Source organism: Gobius niger, assembly GCF_951799975.1.
Source record: "Gobius niger genome assembly, chromosome: 21".
Taxonomy (NCBI): Eukaryota; Metazoa; Chordata; class Actinopteri; order Gobiiformes; family Gobiidae; genus Gobius; species Gobius niger.
This window is the reverse complement of record NC_136872.1, coordinates 1,548,612-1,570,043: the sequence shown is the minus strand read 5'-3', so window position 1 is coordinate 1,570,043 and position 21,432 is coordinate 1,548,612. Positions and strand designations below refer to the sequence as shown.

At 43.4% G+C, this 21,432-nt stretch overlaps 1 protein-coding gene across 3 annotated transcripts in view; it reads left to right on the top strand.

The window, feature by feature from the left end:
* The window catches only part of plcb3 (phospholipase C, beta 3 (phosphatidylinositol-specific)), an 86,591-nt gene that overhangs the window by 22,109 nt on the left and 43,050 nt on the right, over positions 1-21,432 (top strand). For all 3 annotated transcript variants that reach the window (XM_079579571.1, XM_079579570.1, XM_079579569.1), the window contains exon 2: positions 2,538-2,624. In XM_079579571.1, coding sequence (XP_079435697.1) covers positions 2,538-2,624 — 87 coding nt within the window. The remainder of the gene's footprint in view (positions 1-2,537; positions 2,625-21,432) is intronic.

The window sequence follows — 21,432 nt, the reverse complement described above, 5'->3', positions numbered from 1 at the left end:
AAGGACAAGATCGCGAATACAAGCGGCCGAAATGAGTTTCCTTCGCAGGGTGTCTGGGCGCACCCTTCGAGATCGAGTGAGGAGCTCAGTTACCCGGGAGGAGCTCGGAGTAGAGGTGCTGCTCCTTCACGTCGAAAGGAGCAGCTGAGGTGGCTAGGGCATCTGTTCCGGATGCCTCCTGGTCGCCTCCCGCGGGAGGTGTTCCAGGTATGTCCTAGTGGGACAAGGCCTTGTGGAAAACCCAGGACACGCTGGTGGGACTATGTCTCCGAGCTGGCCTGGTGTCGCCTCGGGGTCCCCCCAGAACATCTGGAGGAGGTGTGTGTGGATCGGGAAGTTTGGGCATCTCTGGCATCTCTGACCCGGCCCCGGATAAAGCGGAAGAAAATGGATGGATGGATGGATAGGCAGAAATTTTAGAAATTCCAAACCATGTACTTACTTTTTCTTGCCACTGTAACTTATCATAATTACCACTGTATTGCAATGTGTATCGCATTGGCCCCTTAGTATCGTAACACATATTGGATTGTGACAAGTGTATCGGTCCACATAATAAATGGAATAAATATCAATGTCCACTCATCTTCAGTCTGTGCTCCTCATTCTGCTCAGGCTACATCTTTCCAAAATGGAAATTTGTTCTGGGCACATAGTGCAGATGCTGCTGACAACATGTAAGACAGACACAGACAAAAACAACAATTAGGGCAATTGAATCTAAAATCGTGCAGACTTGCACAATGCAATGAATGAAAACATTTGAAGAACAAAAAACCTGGTCATCCCACCGACCGTGGGCAGACAGGTAATACACATGAGCGGAGCCAAGGGGATGTTGCAATTCCAGAGCAGCAGATATAGAAGTATATTTTGAGGGTAATTTATTGTTTCTAGTAGAGGAGCCGAGGGCAGGACATTACATCATAGATTCTCACTGAAGCCGTTCATTTATGAATAAACATATGGAATTATGTTTTGAACCACAAAAAGGTGAAACTTCACAATCATCACAGAAATGGCTATGACTTCACAGACTGTTAAACCATTTCAGGTGACGACCTTATTAAGCTCGTTGAGAAAGAGCAGCAACTTTGAAGAATTTAAAATATAAAACATTTTTGTTTTCTCCATAATTCCATGTGTTCATTCTTTAATGAGAATCACATAATGGAAATAGTGTTGAAAATTACAGAGAAGCGTTTCCAAACTTTTGACGGGTACTTTATATAATTTAGAATTTACTAATAGACCTTTTCCAAAGGAAATGTGGAGGGCCAGTCTAGACCAAAAAAGTTTTCTGTTCAGTCCTCCTGATCTGAGAAACTTTGGGGCAAAAAACCCTCATCGGAGTCGTCCTGCAGTGTCACATTCCTGGTGTTGTTGCTTCATCCCGTCATGTTGCTGCTGCTGAGGGTGTGAGTCATGTGTGGGAGCGTGGTGTGTGTGTGGGAACGGACGACCTGGTGAAGCACACTTCATCCTGTCATTAGACTGTGCAGAATGTGGCCCAGACAGTTACAGCAGTTACAGCTCTTCTGTTCAAGGTCGCTGCTCGTTTTCTGTACCCGTCACCACAGAGTAAAAGGCACAGCACAGTGTCTGATTTTACAATATACTCAAGGAAGAAGCTCTTTTTACTGCATTACTATAAAGAAAGTTCAGAAATAGTTACATGTGGAAAGAGACTGAAATATGAATTGCTTAACAAATCCAAGACTTGCTTGCTTTTCAGAAAATATAATATGCCATTTTCTGATTCGATTGTGACGAATGGATTCGCTCCATTTTACCCCATCACCCCCATCACAGTGCACACTTATAACAGTAAAACTGTCTGTCTGTTCATGCCTGTACTATTGTTTTGCACTCTGCCTTTGCGCTATATTGTATTTTGTTGACAGGCTTAGACAGGGATCCAACCTGCAGCGAGAGGATTGCTCACTTTGCAAACAGTGTCCAAAATATCAGACACTGCCAGATATATGTCATGGCTCGTCTTTGGTTGGACAGCAGTTCTTTTTAAACTCTTTGTCCCTGTCTCAAGCTACAACATCATGTTTTTTTCCCCCCACAATGTGTGAACACATGGTGGCCTTGCTCACAGCGCTACTTGATCTAGTTTGTTGAGTCTGTGCCCGAGCAGTTATCCTAGTGTTCCTTAATGCTATTTGAATCACTTATTATTGATATTAAGGCTAAAACAGGATTGTGTCGTCCAAAACAGTTGGGATGAACAACATAAACAACATAAAGCATTTGGACGGTGTAACATGCTAAATGGATTTACCAGTCGTGACTTGGCAGCGAAGTTGTCCCACGGCTCCTTTCTCTACTTAGATATTGCTTCAGTTTGTTTTAATGTCTGTTTATGGACCGGGTTTTGCTAGGAGTCCTTCTATCCTCAATTTCACTTCTTTTGTTTCTTTCACTGTGCAACATACATTTTTCAAAAAGCCTTGCTGTTGTTGATACAGTTAATGAAATAAACCCTATGTGCTCTGTGCTCACCTCTAAGGTCTGTCCTCTGTTCACAGGAGCCAAACAGCGGGCCCCCCACCCTGGTCACCCTCAAAGTGGACCCTGATGGATTCTTCCTCTACTGGACTGGAGGCTCCAGCTTGGTACGTACCAGTTATTTCACCGGCCAGCATTGAACAGTATCTTTGTGAATGTGTCTGACGAGATCATCTTAATGCGTGTTTTCCTGACTTATTTAGACCTGGCTGATTCTTTTAAGTGCTTTAATAGGACAAAACAAAGCCATGAATAAAGATGGAGATTGTAGTACCTCAAGAAAAGAATGTTTTGAATTAATACTCAATAAAGTAGTAGTAGTATGGATTGGAGTGTAGCGGCGTGGATGAGAGTAGCGGCGTGGATGAGAGTAGCAGTAGAGTGGATGAGAGTAGCAGTAGTGTAGATGAGAGTAGCAGTAGTGTAGATGAGAGTAGCGGCGTGGATGAGAGTAGCGGCGTGGATGAGAGTAGCAGTAGAGTGGATGAGAGTAGCAGTAGAGTGGATGAGAGTAGCAGTAGTGTAGATGAGAGTAGCAGTAGTGTAGATGAGAGTAGCGGCGTGGATGAGAGTAGTAATATTGTATAAATCCTTCACGACACTGACCCCTGCTCAGTTTCCTTGTGACTGGGTTGGGTCGGGCCGTCCGTGTGTGGTGTCATTAGTGCATTACTGCAGGAGATGGTCTGAAACCACTTGTATCAGATTATTTGCCCATTTGCAGTCGACTTCCTGCAAATTCACCACTTTAGCAGACAAGTCCTCCTGGATTTCCTGACACATTTAATAAATTTAATAAATTTAATAGAGTAGCAGTATGGATGAGAGTAGCAGTAGTGTGGATGAGAGTAGCAGTAGAGTGGATGAGAGTAGCAGTATGGATGAGAGTAGCAGTATGGATGAGAGTAGCAGTGTGGATGAGAGTAGCAGTAGTGTGGATGAGAGTAGCAGTATGGATGAGAGTAGCAGTGTGGATGAGAGTAGCAGTAGTGTGGATGAGAGTAGCAGTAGTGTGGATGAGGGTAGCAGTAGTGTGGATGAGAGTAGCAGTAGAGTGGATGAGAGTAGCAGTAGTGTGGATGGGAGTAGCGGCGTGGATGGGAGTAGCGGCGTGGATGGGAGTAGCGGCGTGGATGAGAGTAGGGGCGTGGATGAGTAGATGAGAGTAGTAATATTGTATAAATCCTTCACGACACTGACCCCTGCTCAGTTTCCTTGTGACTGGGTTGGGTCGGGCCGTCCGTGTGTGGTGTCATTAGTGCATTACTGCAGGAGATGGTCTGAAACCACTTGTATCAGATTGTTTGCCCATTTGCAGTCGACTTCCTGCAAATTCACCACTTTAGCAGACAAGTCCTCCTGGATTTCCTGAGACATTTAATACTCACTCACTCACGCTCTGATCTGTTTTCACTTGTAGTCAGACAAAAGATATTGAATTTAAAGGGCTCATGCTAGGGGTGTAACGGTACGCTAAAATTGTATTCAGTTCGGTTCACGGTTTTGGAGGGCTCGGTTCGGTTAATTTCGGTACAAATAAATAAGAACTAACAAAATTTTTCTTTTGAAAAGCTGCCAATACACAATAGAATTCTTGCATAAAATAAATAAAAGTGACCCATTTGGGTGATATTTTAAATAAATTGCACTCTTATAATGAGAGTTACTGTAACTCATGAGAACCATGTGGATTCAACTCAACAAAAAGGCCACAGTGAACGGCTTTTTACTCTCGTCTACTCGCCAAACTACTGAGAAAACATGAGAGCAGCGCCCGGGACACAGGTGACATGATGCAGCCGCGGAGGAGCCGCGCATGAGGCGAAGCACCGGGAGACAGACGCCGAGCGGGACACGAGCGGAGAAGCACTCGCGCTTGGGCTGAGACAAGGGGAAGGCGGTCGGTCTCTCCTGCTCATTCACTTCACCAGACTACTCCGTTTTGGTGTTATATGTGGCGAAGTAGGCGGAGAGTGAGTGCGCGCTGGAAGAGCCTGTCCCCGTAACAACAATGCGTTGATTAATCAGTGAAACAACACTACGCACCTTGCGTAGTTTGCGTATAGGAAGAACCGGCTCTGAGCGCTGGTGTAACTTTTTGGCTGAAGTGCGGACGTGACGGGATATTGTAGCGAGGCTCAAGACTTTTAATCAAATACTTAAAGCCAGCGCCTGTAGTTTCTCTCGGCTACTCGTGCAGCTTCAATGTACGTCACTCAATAGCGTCCGTGCGGAAACTCGCGTAGGAACTTTGTTCCGCGGCACTTAATATGACGCTAATAATAAATTTACATTATTTAATGAAAATAATACACCGAAACGGTACGCAAGTGGACCGAACCGAACAGGCCGAACCGAACGGTTCAATACATCCCCGTGAACCGTTACACCCCTAGCTCATGCCATTTGAAATGGACTATCATTTGTCAAAAACACATACCTTGTGTTTTCTTGGAAGAGCTTTTCCATTTTTTTGAAATCCAAATACCTTCAACATACTCACTCTGGAGTTGGGACAACACGGAAATATATGTGACATATGTGGTTCAAAAGCATTGTTTTGGGACACGCTTCATTATTATTCATCCTCAAACATCCAGATGGATCTGTATCATAAATTCTGATCCGTGAGACATCTAGACCTTGATGATCCAGAGTGAGGACTGTGTTGGCCTGGATTTCCCATTGACCTGGAGAGCCCTCTGCAGGCAGCGGTGGGACTGATCAAACTATACAGGTTTTTCATTTTTAGCTAACAACATGCTTAAGGTTTATGGACTATATCATGCATAAGTAACCCAACGGTAAACTTTTTTTTTTGACAAAGGAGCAACATTTTAATGTGATTTTATACCCTGGAGTTGTAAAACACAAAGCCTGAATAATGCATTGGACCTTTACTGTGATGGAGCTTCGGTAAGGGGAGTGTGGCTGTCCGGTTGTGGTGACATGACGCCACATGCTGCTCTCTTGGCCCATGTCTGTCCTGAGGCATTCATGGAATGAGCCGCTCTTTGCCAATGTTTCAGTAGCGTGGCAGGAGCTGGTTTTGGATCGTCTTGTGTCTATATATTGAATCTGGGGCACAGTGAGTGTCAGTCTGCTGCACGTTAATCCACATGTGCTCACTTCACACGTTCATGTAAGACATTTAAATACTCCAGCGAGGCTGTGCTCAGATAATGGCTTGGTTTTAGCTCGAGGCACAAAACTGACACTATTTCGCACTGATTGGCGCTTCTTCAGTATGAGGAGCGTGGCTCGTGGTAACCAGTGCTTTCTGTTGTCATGCACGTGCTTTAAGGCCATGGCTGTAATGTGCTGCTGCTGGTTTAAAACGGCGCTACAGTCACAACTCAACCTGGAAAGCTTAAAGGTAATGTTTGTAGAGTACACTTGTAGTACTTTAAACATGACATGTGCACACAGTTCGCTCAGCAGCACTGGCACTTTAGTATTTGATTGGGGGACAGATTTCTCAGTTTAGCCATAAGATCTGGCAACACTAGTTTTGGGTTCATGCTGCTTTCTGAGCATGTTCACCTCCTATTTGAGGAAACTGGTATGTCATCATCATCATCACTCTACCTGGCTTTAAAATGATGAGACACAAAAAATACTTTTTATATATCTTCCATTCCAGTTGGGTCAATTTTTTTCGCTCCACATTTGACAGAATGTTGAGCCATACAGTATTGTTAGCATCTTTAGCTTTATCTAACACGGCCCAGTCAGCTCGCTAGCATGAACAAGCTTCAGTTAGCCTGCGCCCTCTGTCCATTCTTAATTTTACAGTCAATGGCTTTAACCAATCAAGGCGTCTTACATTGTTACTCAAACAAAATGGACTGTAAACATGTTTTTTACAGCTATCTGGGCTCGTCCACTGTTGATCACATTGGTTGTCTTTCTCCTGTTAAGTCCTAAAGATGCCGTTGAAAGTAACCTTAACGACTCTGTGGGCACAAACTGTGACCACCTGGATTTGGATGAGCTGAGGTGGCAGCAGTTGGTCAGGTCTGGTTTCAATAAAAGGATGTGCCCAAAGACTGATGTCGGCTCATTTATTATACTGAATAACCAGGACAATGGATTTATTCTTCCATGGTGGCACAGGCATGCTCCAAAATGATTGGGGAAAAAATGATCAGGATTAAATTGGGGAGAAAAAGTGGAGTGAGGTTTTGTGAGGTGTCTTAAATGTTTCTGAACATTTGTTTGTGACACAGAATCTGAACCTGACATCCCTTTTCTTCATCAGGTCAGGTTTTTGTGCTGCATGGATTTTTAAATAGAATCTGTTTTCCACTAAATCTGATACATTTTATATTGGGGGTTGTTTTGTTTTTGTAGTTTTCATTTTAAATAAGCGTAAATGCAGATGATGTTCCAACCAACCCCAGTCTCCCCCGAACTATGGACAGAGACATTATAAAGACAATAAATATCCTTCGGCAACATTTGGCCGAGGGCAAAACCAACGTGATGTACATTAAATCAGCTCACAAAACTTAGACCCCAAATTTGTTGTAAGGCAGTGTTAGTTACTGAGTCCAAGATGTTAAAGGTCCTATATCATGCAAAATCGACTTTTTGGAGCTTTTAGCCATGTTGTTATGCTATTTCCTTATCAAAAACACCCCCAGAGTGGTTTGTGGCTTCATTCACGCAGCTCTCAGTAATCCTCCTGAATCCTGCTCTCTGAGGCTCCGCCCTCTCCTGGTGAACGACTGAGTGTTCAGTTGTGTCGTCACAGCGGAACGGAAGTGCTCGACGTCTGTAATGTAATGTCTTAATTCTATGCTTACGGCCTGATTTTAATTTGTAAACCACCCTTTTCATTATTTCTGTTGTAAGAAATAAATAAATAAAGGAAAAGGAAAAAAAAGAAAAAGAAAGCATGTGCCAGAGGTGCTTCCAGGTCAGCTGTGGCCAAAACAAACACATCCCCTGAGCGTCTGAACAGACGTCATGTTTGCGCTGCAGCTGAAGATGGAGCTCGTTATAACCTATTCTGGACACACCTGTTCTTTATTCTACCTAACGATAATGTCACGGAGAAAAAGAAGCGTGTTTGGCTACGTGGACAGGACTATATACAGTCTATGGTTCAACCTTCCTAAAGAAGAGGCCACTCCCGTCAGAAGTTGTTTTTTTCTCCGGGATTCAGCGACTATCACCAAAATATTGTTTTTCTGTGACTGTCTCTGATGGATGTTTGGTGAACCTTCACCAGAATCAAAGTGGATTAACTTTTATAACCAACGCGAGTCCCATAATGTAAACAGCGATGGACCAGCGTGGTGAGTTAATCCAAACTAGAGATTAGATCGGGCCCAAAAAATTCAGCCCGACCCGACCCGAGCCCGCGGGCATAAAGCCCGACCCGACCCGAGCCCGACCAATTATCGTAGAATGTAGACCCGAGCCCGAAATAAACCCGACGTTATTTTTTCATTTTATTGCTGCCAGAAGCGCGGCGCCTCGAGGCGGGGGTGGGGGAGGGAGGGATGGGCTCACGCACACATGCACCGCAGCTCTGCCCAAAAGGTCTGCAGAAGACCAGACCGGACAGCCCGTGCGTGGAGTGCTGCAGAGTCAGACCTGACTGAAGCGCGCAATCATATTTGTGAGATTGATGCTGCGGGCGGGGGCGGGGGCCACGTTCACGTGCACTGCATGCTCTGCTCGTGCTGCTTAATAACAATTGTTACTGAAGATTATGTCTTTCCACGAGAGTACTAAACTATTCGTCCATTTTAAAGAAGGTTATGATCAGATTTCGTATTAATGAAATTAAAAAGGTGATGCGTGTATCTTTTTCGAGATAAAAAAATTAATAAAATTAAAAAAAATTAAAACCCGACCCAACCCGACTCTCATGCATGATATCTCGGCCCGAATTCGGGTCGGGTTTGGGCCGGGCTCGGGCTCGGGCCTAAAATCTAACCTCTAATCCAAACGCGGGTTAGCTTGTGTGTTAGCCATTTATGAAGCTGTGTTGGAGATGTCAACTCCTTATAACTGCATTGTAAAGTATTCACTTATTGCTGTTTATTTATATTACGGTAACGTATGTGCGGAGAGAGGGGGCGGAGTTAACTGAATCGAAGCGTTGTGTCTTCCGGGTTTGAAAAATACCTCCAGAAAACACTTATATTTATCACAAAAATGAGTGCTCAGTAGCGGTAGAGGTACAATCATTCATACAAATGCCTATACTTAACTTTGGAATGGCTAAAATGGCATGATACAGATCCTTTAAAGTCGACTGTGAAGCTAGAAACTGTCCTGACCAGCACTAATCACTAGCTACGATTTATACACTTTTCAAACACTTCTACTTCTACTAGTAGAAAAAGGGCACAGCATGACGCTTGAGGGCTTAACTGAAGTCCACAGGAGCATCTTGGCAGAGCAGAGTCAGTTTCTTGGAGCACTTTCTGTTTCACTCATCAAGAGAGCGTCACCACCAGCTGCGCCTTCTTTCCATCCCTCCTCTCCCATTGGCTCAGACCCTTGGTTTAATAATGAAAAGTTCATATCAAAGCTTCACTGTAAATGATGTTGTCTTATTAACGGTGACATTTGCTTTTAACCAAGTCATAAAATAGTTGCCTCATCAAAAACAAACCTGGAGTGTTACATGACTAGCCCGGCCAGCCAGCTTTGTGTTCAAAAGGAGAACAGTCTGGGAGTTTGCCCGCACTCAATCCCAAAACCATACATGACTCCATTCATAGACTCCAATTGTTTTTATAGTTTATGTTTTATGCTTCATGTTCACCAAACAGTTTCGCTCACCTCTGATGAAAAGGTGTAGTAGCAGCAGAAGATGGCTGTTATCAGTGCAATATGTCTTGTTAGTTTAATGTTTTAGCTGCCCTGTTGGGCGACCATGCACTTACTCCACCTGTCAATCATGGCCTTCAGAAGTCTCCGAGATGACGCCCACCTCCCGACTAGTAAATGACTTAATTCTGGCAGTTTTCAGTAATCCTGCGTAGGGTTGCCCTCCGCGGCCCCTCCCCCACCTGCTTGCTCCAAGAGCACAAGAAGGAACCGGCTGCGCTGCCATCGAAGCTTACACTAGAACTTAAAAGCACTCACTTAAAGCCTGAATAAAATTGTAAAACTAAATGCATCCGTTGTGGAAGTGTAGGATCATTGTAGAAATCATTGTAATTAAAGGTCTAATTTGTCCCATTAACTGTAGGATCTGATTACTAGTTTCGATTTTTATAGAAACTAGAATTTGCGATTGTGGCTATAACGTTAGCTTAGCGGCGTCCATTGGTTTACATATATCAGTTAGCATTGGCTATTAAACATTTTTTTTCTCCTAAAAATTCTTCAACAAAATTAAATTATACCAATGGCGCCTGTTGAGTTACATGTTTCCTATCTGTACTTGACCCATGGATATATTTAGAGGAATTTTAAAGCCCAGTTTTTACATTTTTCTTTGAATAAATGCTCTTGAATGTGACAGCAGTGACTGCTACTGTTGATGAAGGCAGAAACAGACAGTGTTTAACGTGATGGTCATGGGCCAAGTCCAGTCTTTTAATTGTTTATGTTGTAGGTTAAATCGCCAAGTACAGTATAAACATTTGACTGTTTTATATTGTCCGCTGTGATATTCAGTTAATTAGAACAAACTAGACCTTTTATTGCAATGATTATTCAAGAACATGGTAAATCTGAATAAACATGATATTGTTGAGTGTTCTGCAATGTAGATAATACAGCACTGATGGAAAGACAGGAGTTTCTTACAGCAAATAGTATATCTGTTTAGGGATCCGAAAGATGATGACCAAGGAGCCGTTGTTGCTGATGGACGTTCTCCATGCAAAGCCTCGCGTCGGAAAGCTACAGCAAAAGGCGACGATAGGTACAATATTAAACAACATCTTGGAGAAAATCCTTTGCTCTAAATGTCCAAGGTAACAAACTGTATAATTCCCAGTAAAGTTTGTCCAAATGTTCAGAAACAGCCACCAACTGGCTCAGGAGGCAAACATAAAGCTAACGTGCTCACGCACGCACACACGTGATAATCAGCTGTTCAGTCCTTTAAGAAACACATTTCCTTTGTCTGTTCATCATCTGACAAATAATCAAGCAAGGCAGCAAGTTTTTAAAGCATAAAACCTAGCCTATTGTGGCCGAATAATAAAATAGTAATCATAAAAATATTGGTAATCGTGAATTATCGTAAAATCGCAACATTTTCTCTCCTAAGAATCGTGACTCAAAATTTGAATTCGTGACACCCCTAGTGTGCGTCTTCCTGGATTTTGTCACGTCATTGTTTGGACATGAACGTTATGAAGCCCCGACACCGAGACGTCTGCACTCAAAGTGGGCTCGTCACTACACCGTGGATTTACTAGCATGTCGTTAGCAGAAAGTCACAGCCCATCATTCCCACTACTGTGTGCAGAGGGAGCTCCAGCTTCAGCCCAGTGTCTCGGTCCTTATGGTCTTTTGATTAAAAATGATGATCCTCAGTGGTCCATAAGTCCACTTTAAAGCCATATTGTGTCGTGTTGCTTTGTCATTTATTGTTATCAAGGTAAACATTGAATATTGATGCTCTTGAGCCCACATCTCCCATTCCTAAAGCCAAAGTGCTGTAACAGTCTTGCGTAGTGTTTTAAAGCCTCGGTCTGTGTTTGCTGCTGGAAACTCTCCTTTGACCTTGACTTGGAGAATTTTGGCCTGCGCCTCACATTTCTTCACAAACTGCAGTTTATCCAGAGCCACAAAAACACTGACAAAAGGAATAACAAAACTTTACAGGAAAACTATATTTGGTAGACTTCTCGTCACTCTTTTTTTTTTTCTACGAGTTTGTTAGTGAGATATAAAGCAAAATAAAGCACTTCCTCTGCTGGTTTGCCACCATTTGCAAATTGATCCTCTGCATTTGACCCAGTGTTTAAAGCCAATGGGATGACCGATCTGGGGCAGGAATGTTTACCACTCTGCCGCTGCGGTGCAAAAACTGTGTCATTTTGGAAAGGATCATTCCTCACACGGTGCACCAGTCAGCTCTTCTGCTCTCCCCAGAAAGAGGACAGGCCAACACACATCATCTATAGTTAATCAGAACACTTCTTCCACAGATGACAAGGGTATTTCGGATGAAACCTAATTCTCATAATAGAGACGCTCCAAAGATGTAATCTCCAGTGTACCCGTTCACTTCTCATCGAGCACTTTTTGGGAGGCGATGTGGCGTTTGAAGTTAATACGATTCTTGTGGATTTGCATTTGCAGGTTTCACAGTCGGCAGGGTGTTACCACTTTATGAAAGGATGAGGATTTTCATTATTGGAGATACCAAAGAACTACACTGACCAAGCATTTATTTAGGGCAGCTTTTTAGATCTCCAGAGATTTAAGCTTGAAACACTTCCTTGAAACACTTTTGACATTACGCTGCAGTGAAAGAGGGCACATTCATGGAAAAGCTTTCAGGGAGCAGATGGGATGTTTCTGACAGATCTCATCGTGTTGCTGTCATTCTGTATTTAAAAATAGTTCAGGTTTAGGTTTACATGGGAACCTGCAGAGACAGTGGGCTGGTACCTCCAGTCTTAATGACGTTTAAGGAGCGTCTGGTTGTGATTCACGCACAAACCGCTCCATATTTCAGAGTGCTCGAATGCGGAGCCAGTCAGCTGTGATCACATGAGCGTTTATATCACTGTGACTGCGACATGTCGGCTCATTTCTTGGTTAGCAGGTTTCTCAAACATCCCTTGTTTTGTTTACTGTACAGGGATATGTGTTTCGCCGCCTCATCACTGTACTCTGCTAAGCGTGCATCCTTCCTCTGCCGTCATTACACAGTCATAAGTTAACGCAGGCTGTCGTATTTTTGTTTCCACTCGGCATTGTTTCAGGCCGACTTCTTTTAAAGATAATGCCATGAAGGTGTTAGAATGGATCTGCCTGATGTGAGAGAAGCTGTGTGTCTAAACTGCGGCTTGATGAAGTCGGATGAAGAGCTTAGGCCTGAAACGTCTGCCGGTGAGAGCAATAAATAATTGGTGAGCATAGCACGTGTACAGATCTTTCAAGATAATAGCTGCATGTTTACACTTAAAGGGTCCATAACAAGTGTACAGATCTTTCAAGATCTGTACACCTGAGTCCAAATATTCTAAGTGTAATGACAGGAGGCTTTAACAGTGGCTAGCGTCTTGTCCACAATGGTCCTATCTCCCTGTGCAGCTGCATGTTTACACTTAAAGGGTCCATAACAGGTGTACAGATCTTTCAAGATAATAGTTCAACCAAACCAAACCAAAGAATACTTTTCTCTGTATTTTGCTGTTGTATTTCCAAAATAGTGCTGTTTACCATTCGCTTATTGTGACCATAGTTCACCCTAACGTCCTGTCTCTATCGCTTTCTTTCCATTGTGCAGAACTGATTTTGAATGTTTTTTTTTGTTCACATTGTCCAGTCCTGACTTTGTTTGACATTTCCCCTGAACAAATCACTGGGGTCTGCTTAGTGACACTCCTCAGGACCATCCTTTTCCTCTTCCACTGAAGTTGGACCATCTGCAGATCCTTAACTATCATTAGGAGAACGTTTAATCATTTCATGTCCATTGTCCACAGACTGTATACATAAATGATAGGTTTCAACATTGGCCCATTACATGTTCCCTTTCTTTGGGCTCCAAACTGATGACTTCCTCGACATTTCAAACTTTCAAGATGACTTCATAAATAAGCCCCTTAAACAACCACTCTTTTCTGGTTATTATTCTTTATGATTAATGAATACATCATTTTGTCAGCGGGAGGAAAATCCCCCAAAACTGCAACACGAGTCCTTCTGGAGGAAGATGTGAGAAGAATGATCAAACTTTCCCCCTTTCACAGAAATATTGTTGTTATAATGCACACCCACCGTCAAACTGCTTTAAAAGTCAGCTGGGTTAGGGTCACATTTGTTTGGTATTGTGTGATTTAGAACTTTCCGGAATATAAGGGGATGTAGATAATGTAACCCACATTATCTTCATCCCCTTATATTCCGGAAAGTCTGCGGCCTACACTAAGAGACCTGAACATGCTGAAATGTCATGTAGGTCATATCTCCACCCGCTTTGGTTTTGTGAACAGGATAAGGCTTCTGCTCATTGGTCCCTCTGCCAGTCAGAGCCCGTCCTGTCCAGTGGGGTGTGGGTTGTGACGTCCAGTGTGCGGTGAGCAGCCTCTGCAGCGGTTTGGTCCGGAGCAGCAGACACACCCTGTTATTGTTATTGTCCACTTTGTGCTCGTGTGATGAATGTGCTGGGACCGGGCCTTGGTGGGGATTTATCAGAGCTGTTAATGCGCCGAGTTATTTCTGGAGACGTCCAGCACACCACACGAGTGGAGCCGAGTCCAAATATTTAAGTGTAATGACAGGAGGCTTTAACAGTGGCTAGCGTCTTGTGCACAATGGTCCTGTCTCCCTGTGCAGCTGCATGTTTACACTTAAAGGGTCCATGTCATGCAAAGTGGACTTTTTCAGCTGTTAACCAGGGCATAATGTTACATCCGCCAGCCCACACGGCGGTTTACGGTCCGGACACCTTCACCAAAAGGGTTCGGATCCTGCCCATCGTCTCTTCTTCAGTGGATCTACTCGCTTCCATTGTTATTGCCTTCTATCTGAACCCCTTAGTTACCTCAGAGCTTCAGAATGCTGCCGATGAAATGTAATAGTTTTGAATGAATTTGACCTATTATGTCAAAATTGTTCAATATGATCAAATAAGTTTTCTCGTTTCTGTGGTGCCATGACAAAGTGACAGAGCATGTGGCTCTACTCGCTCACCGTCAGTGGCGCGGGGGGGGGTGTCCCCTAACGCATATTATTGCAATATTACCCACTGTATGGTTCTTTATTTTAAACAAATCTAAGTAAACCATTTGTTTTTTGTCATCTAATCTTGTCTATAAATGAAACAAAGCTAAAATGGAATAAAAGAAACATCTTGTCTGAAACTGACAATGTGTGTTTGTTATTGGCTGTGAATCTGTCAGTTGTCACCCTAGGGACTTTGTGATATATCGTGAGTATAGAATAGTCACAAAGCGTGAGACAATTATACATTGACTCCACACTCGGTGGTGTTCAGTTTCCCCTGGGGGAGACTATCACATCAGCGGCAATGGTCCTTCTGACCACCACCATGCATTCACGCACACACATCATTCATCCTGACCTATTGTTCATGTTTTTAGTGGTAGGGGAAACCGGAGTTCCCGGAGGAAACCTTCATAGACACAGGGAGAACATACAATGTCCACACAGAAAGGCCCCGTCCAGGTGGAAATCGAACCTTCTAGCGGTGAAGCACGAGCTGCTGTAACATGGATGTTGTATCAGCTAATATTGTCGTAACAATGTGACTTCTACCTCTTCATTCCCAGCTGTGAGTAGGTTATCGACCAGTGTATAGTCTCTCAAAATACCTTTTTAAAATAAAAATATTTAAAATAATATAATCAGATTTCCGGACATGTACTTATTTATTCGAATTAGGAACTGAATGGCCTGAAGACGGTGTAAACGGTCCTGTCCAAACAGGAGCTGCTGCAGAGTGGAGGTCAGCCCAACACACAGTGAGAGAAGCTCTGTCCTTCACTACAGCGTTCATTCACATCACAGGAGCGTCAGAGAGAGGCTCGTCTCATGATCGGAAGGTCCTGTGTCCTGCAGGTGCACACTGTCTTTGTGTCCTTGGGCAACACACTTCAATGTACGCAGACACTGGAGGCCACGTGGGTGGTGTATTAACAAGAGAGTGAATGGGTGAGTGGATCCTCGCTGTAAAGCACTTTGAGCGTAGCCTGGTTTTTACCAGACCCTCGTACTCATTGCATTTCGTACAAGGGTCTGGATTTTCATAATTAAGCTCAGTTTTCATTAGCCACTTTTAATGTAACTATTTTGGCCTCATATTTGCAGTGCTGTTCGATCAAATTAGGCTGCGTCTATGAAGTGAGAAATAACTAAGCGTTCATGGGCGCAGAGCGGCGATACGTGGGGGCGTGGCCTGTTACATATAAAAGCAACAAAACCAGAGGTCAAGAGTCCTGGGCAAAGGTTTGGCTTTGTGTTTTCTGGAGCCTACTCCACAGCTCCCAGACAGTGACTGGAGCAGAAACAGGAAGCAGAGGGACTTTAAACCAATGTAGAACAAATCAGCCCTCTGTATACTTCTAAAGCTTCACATTATCACCTCAATGCAGCGTCTATACTAGTCTTCTAGACCAGGAGTTTTTTCCAGAGTTCATGGCATTCATTTTGTAGAATCATTCTCAACGGCAGCCCAGGATTGACCTGCTCCAATAGAATATGACGCACAGTAATGTAGTGGCCTGTTAGGCATAAAGTGTCTTGCCCAAGGACCCAGCAGCAGTCAGCTCAGAGGGAAGTGTGTCTCTGATAAAGGAACTGCTTCCTCCGGCTGTTTCTCCTTTTCACTTTCTGTAGCAGCGTTTGCTGTTGACTTTCTCGGCCAAACACACAGCCGCCTTCTGAAACATATGCCCCACATGTGCGACCGTTATCTCCCTCATAAAAGTTAATCAGTGGCTCTGTGCGCCAAGACACAGGGTAAAGTCTTAGCTGGGGGAGCCTTTAAAATCTCATCAAACATTTCTAATCTTCAAGGAATACTTTTTGTTACGTAACAACATTCTGGGGATTGTTCATTAAGTGAATGTTACAAGTTAGAAATTTGAGAAGTTGATTAATCCTGTCAGGTTTTCCTCTTTTCAGACCTTTCCATGTTCTGAAGTGTGTTAGCTTGTCTTTTTTCAAACGTTCACTGCAAATGGAGTCACAGTAGTTGTCAGATAGTGTGTTGCCTGTGCTGTCAGTGTGCACTGACAGTATCATCACGATGATGAGATGGAAAAGCCAGCCCTTTCAGTTTGACTCTTATTGTTTTGTGCCCAGTCTTTATGCTTCCATTTTTAGCCTCAGGAGAATGGAGTGGCTGCTCAGAATTCAGATCAAGATCTATAATTATGTAAGTTAATTATAGTTAATTATGTTAGTCTACTATTGACATATAGGTCGATGTTTCATGTGATGTAACTAGATGTTAAATTTGTAGTACTGCACTCCTTTGAGAACTTATCACTTGCTCCTCATATAAATAAATGGTATAATCTCGGCCTAATATTTTTCATCATTATGTTTAGTTTAAGTGGTTTAGCCAGTGGTTCTCAACTGGTGGGTTGCGGATCCATTTTCAGTGGGACGTGACATGAGCCAGTCCCAGGGATCATTTCTTTCAGTATTTATCTTCTAAAAGATTACAATAGTACTGCATGAGTCTATTCAAATGAGTTGTTTGGATCATCATTTCAGATTATTCGGCTCATTGGTCTCCAACACTTTGAGGAAAAGATCAGTATGTTACAATACAGCAAATGCAATTCTTATTTGTGTGATCACTGACTTACTCACTCCTTCTCAGTACTTGTACAAAGACGTTACTCTGACCTGAGTACCTTTGGGCGCTGTGTGGAGGCTGCAGGGCTATGGGGCTGCTGTTGCCTCTGGGCTAGTGGACCTAGTGTGTGCCATTTCACATCACTGCTGTAGCTCTGTTGTGAGCTCGCTTTAAGCACCTGCACTGAGCCAGTCTCAGGAAAAGGAGCGGCCCTCTCCTCATTGTTGTCTTGGCCTTTTCCATCGGCCTAATCACCAAAAAAACCATTAAGGCAATTAAATCCAGGGAGAAAGGAAAGGAGGAGGCTTTTGTTTGGGGCTTATTTTAAACTGACCTGTTACTCTGTTGGCTTCGACTCTCTCCTGACACCATTGTTCAGGTGAAATGTTAGAATAATACCCTCCTTTATTTTGACGGCGCTGCTTTAATGGTGAATAATACAAGAAGGTCAAACCAGAACCATTCGGACCTGTTTTGTTTATATCTATGTTCACGAAACCGCTAAAGTAAAAAAAAAACTAAAGCACAGGGTTAGAAGTTTGCCTTTATTAACCTTTGATTTTCCACCATAGTATTATCATACCATTAAACATACGCTCTTGTATTGTTTCCCACGTCAGACCCGATGGTAGCACGGCTTCCTTTCCGGTTGGAGTCCAGGGTGGGTCTGCATGTAAACGCGGAGAGAGTTCCGGCGTTGGTCTGTGGGGCGGTGGGGGCGGTAAATGTGGTGTGGACTGTGGCCGCCGTGGCTAAATATTCCACCGAGTGTGAGCAGGAGGAGTATGTGAGGAATGCAATGTCTGCAAGGACACATGTGCTGCCAGCAAACACTTTCACACGCTGCTCATGACATGCTCACGGGCGAGCGGCGACAACTCTCTCTGGTGCTCTTAGCTGATCTGATCAAGCTGCTACAGAAGCACACAGAACTGAAGCCAGACAGCGAGGCTACAGCAGGAAACAGAAGATCATTGCAACCAAGTCAAACTGTTTGCAACCTGCAAACCACAAATATTGCTGTCCCTATGTTTTGGCAACATAGTGTCCTTTGTGAAGCAGTGGCTGAGATCTGATGACTCAATATTACTTTCAGCTGAAGTGCATTTAGACCAGAGGTTAGACCAATGGTTCTTTTGACACTTGAACATCTGAGGACATAGAATATATCAGATATGCTGAAACTGGGCCAAATGATTATCTGATTATGTGGGTTGTGGTTTGTCATATCTTAATCCAAAGTTAAACCAGTTATTAACCACTGGGTTCATCCAAACATATTTAATACCGTTTTTTTCTTCCTTATTGATCATCAGATTGGTTAATTTGTGGTCACGTGATGTTTGTGAGCAGCGTAACTATCAATTACAATCTACAGACAGTGCACAGGGAGCCGAGAGCTTTCTCTATTCGGTTAGAAATGACCAAAAACACATCGACAGTAGGTGAGTTTTGTGATTCATCAAACCCAAGACCTTCTTGCTGTGAAGCACGAGTCGAGCACTCACCGCTGTGCTGCTGTTTCATAACGTAGTGTAAATAAACTTAATACCTACATCCTACGTGCTGTTGCTTTTTAGCAAGACAAGCTTGGTTAACCCTTTGCTGAAGCAGGTCATTTTGATTCACTCGCCTGTAAAATAACCGCCAAATTAAAATCATTGCTGTTAATGTCCCTTATGGAATTTACATAATACTCTTGCATGTGAGTCTCTAGTAGGGCTGTCACGGTATGAAAATTTGGTTATTGTGACCAAAATTATCACGGTTTTCGGTATTATCGCGGTATTTTTTTTAAATGTGTGTTAATATGTTCAGAGAGCATTGATAGTCCTACACAAACTGAAATCGTTTCAAAAAAGTTTAACAGTGCTTGTTACATAAAAAAAGTACAGACAAAGCCTTTTCACATCAAAGTAAAGGAACTATAACGATGTGTTGTTGATGTTTCGAGGGTGTTACATCGTCAGAAACAAAGATAAACCGTCTATATCAGGAAAATTGTTGTTGTCCTTCCAGTGAGCTTTCGCTTTGCAGATTTGGGAAAATGCCATCATTAATAAATTCATAAAACTGCGGCGAGAGTCCGCGACATGGCTTATGTACTGGCGGTGCACTATGAGGCGACTCGTTACATTCTCCTTCAACCCAAAGTCCCACATCAGCATTTCAGCTAAAACGCTAACGTTAGCTTACTGCTATAGAGCTGTGACGGTCACGCTAACGTTAGCTTACTGCTATAGAGCTGTGGGAGACGGTCACGCTAACGTTAGCTTACTGCTATAGAGCTGTGACGGTCACGCTAACGTTAGCTTACTGCTATAGAGCTGTGGGAGACGGTCACGCAGGTGAGTCAGAGGTTTGAAGTTTTGCTGCATTTGCTGACACTTTTTCCTGCACGCTCCGCAAACTGAGCTCTGAGGCTGATAGATCCTGCGCGCTGTCGTGTCGGACATGATTCCAGCTTCGAGAAAGTTTTGTTTGGGTTGCAAACAACAAAGTGCGCATGCGCGGAAACTGCAGCAGATGAGACGGTGGCTGGTGAGGCTCACCGTGCCGACACCGCGGGTGCGGTTATTCACAGAGATAAAAGTAAAAACACAAAACAAGACGGTCATTTTCACCGTCAAAATTTTTACCGGGGTTTACCGCTACACCGGTTACCGTAACATCCCTAGTCTCTAGTTTTAGCCACAACAATCAGTATAACTATCAGATCCACTATTGGCAAGTTATCAACTACAGCACTGAATAAAAGAATAATTGTCTTTATTCTCGCCAACATTTTTTGATGAAAATAAAGGTCCACAGCTGCAATAGATAGGTGGAACCAAAACACACTCTGAGCCTATAAAAATAAAACCACTTGAACATATATGTCAAACAGGTCAACAATATCTGTAAAAATTAACATTGTACATTATTTTTTACATGGATATGTCCATGCGTTTTATAGGACCTTTGTCTTACCCAAATCTATCATTTTGACTAGTAACATATGGGGCAATGTAGGAATGCATTTCATGGTGCACGTCCCGCCGGCTGGACGTAGCTTCTTTAAAGGCATAAAAATGCTGTGACATCAGCAGGTGGAACAGACTTTTCGACCTCTGGAGCAGACGGGCTGAATAGACAGGATTGCTCACACAACGCATGAATGAAACCTATGTCACAACATAGAAAAACATAATACGGTGTAAACTAAAGTGTAAAACGAAAATGTAATCTCAAATCTCTATTTGATCTCCCCAGAGGAGCGGATCGGGTGGACTGCTCATGTTGTTTTTCAGCTGCAGTAGTCAACATGTTGGGACCTGCGATTTGCCTTTCCGCTGTTTTGTGCTGGGAAAGTTACAGTGTGTAAAAGCTAGCTGTCACACGCACTCCCTCCCTCTGTCCTGGCCTCATAACTCTGTCTCCTCGGCGTCTCTATGGAGACGGCCGACCAGAGAACAGCCAGTGGGACACGGCAGAAGGTCAGCACATACAAGGTCCTATTCCCCCTGGACGCCCAGCTCCACAGACAGTTACTGACTTCAGGTCTTCATCACATCATATGCTAAATTTACTTTTATACGATTTTTGTAGTCATCGAAAGGACCTGGACATTTGCTTAGTTTCATTCATGTTTCAGTGATCTGATTGTGCAATCTAAAGTTTGCGTTCGACACCTTTGAAGGAAACACAGATCTTTGAAATTGGAGCGCCTGATCTTCACTCAGTTTATGTGGTCTCCTGAGGTGGACTTTAAGTGTTTCTGGAAACTTTCATCCTGGGAGTATCCATCCATTTTCCATTTTTACCTTTAGATCGGAGTGAACAAGTGATGTATGTTGTGCTAAGTGGTTTAACGTGGGGAATGGAATCCTGGACGGGGACTCTTGTATGTGTTTCCCTGACCCCTGAGCACACTGGTCAGGTCGGTCCATAGTGGCGTTCACAGAGTTGTTGTTTAATGACAGATTGCTCAAACATGCGTGTCCTCTTGCTAATGCTGCTGTTTTCATGTCATCAACAGAGAAGGCCAAATGTGCCAATTAGAAACAGACGCTGCCTGAGGAAACATACGCAGTCACACACACTCTGGGAGTGTGACTTCAAGTTTTCAGAGTCTGTAGCTTTTTTACTTTTACATAAGTTTTATTGGTTAGGACTGCACAGGGATTCACAGTGCAGTCTTTTTTCATCAAATGTCTTTTCCATAAATGGACATTATTTATAGTATATCAATGCTGAGGTCTGTAACAGCAGGCCTATAAGCCATGTAAAGATCGGATTGAGGTTAGCGTGCTTGGAGGAATGAGGAAACTATTGCTGATATTGGAACAACCCGGATTGTCCATTCATAGAGAACAGGAAGTGATGCATAAACATAGTGAGCTGGGCCCTCTCATGTTCTGCAGATAAGGTCAGCGTCCAGGGAATAC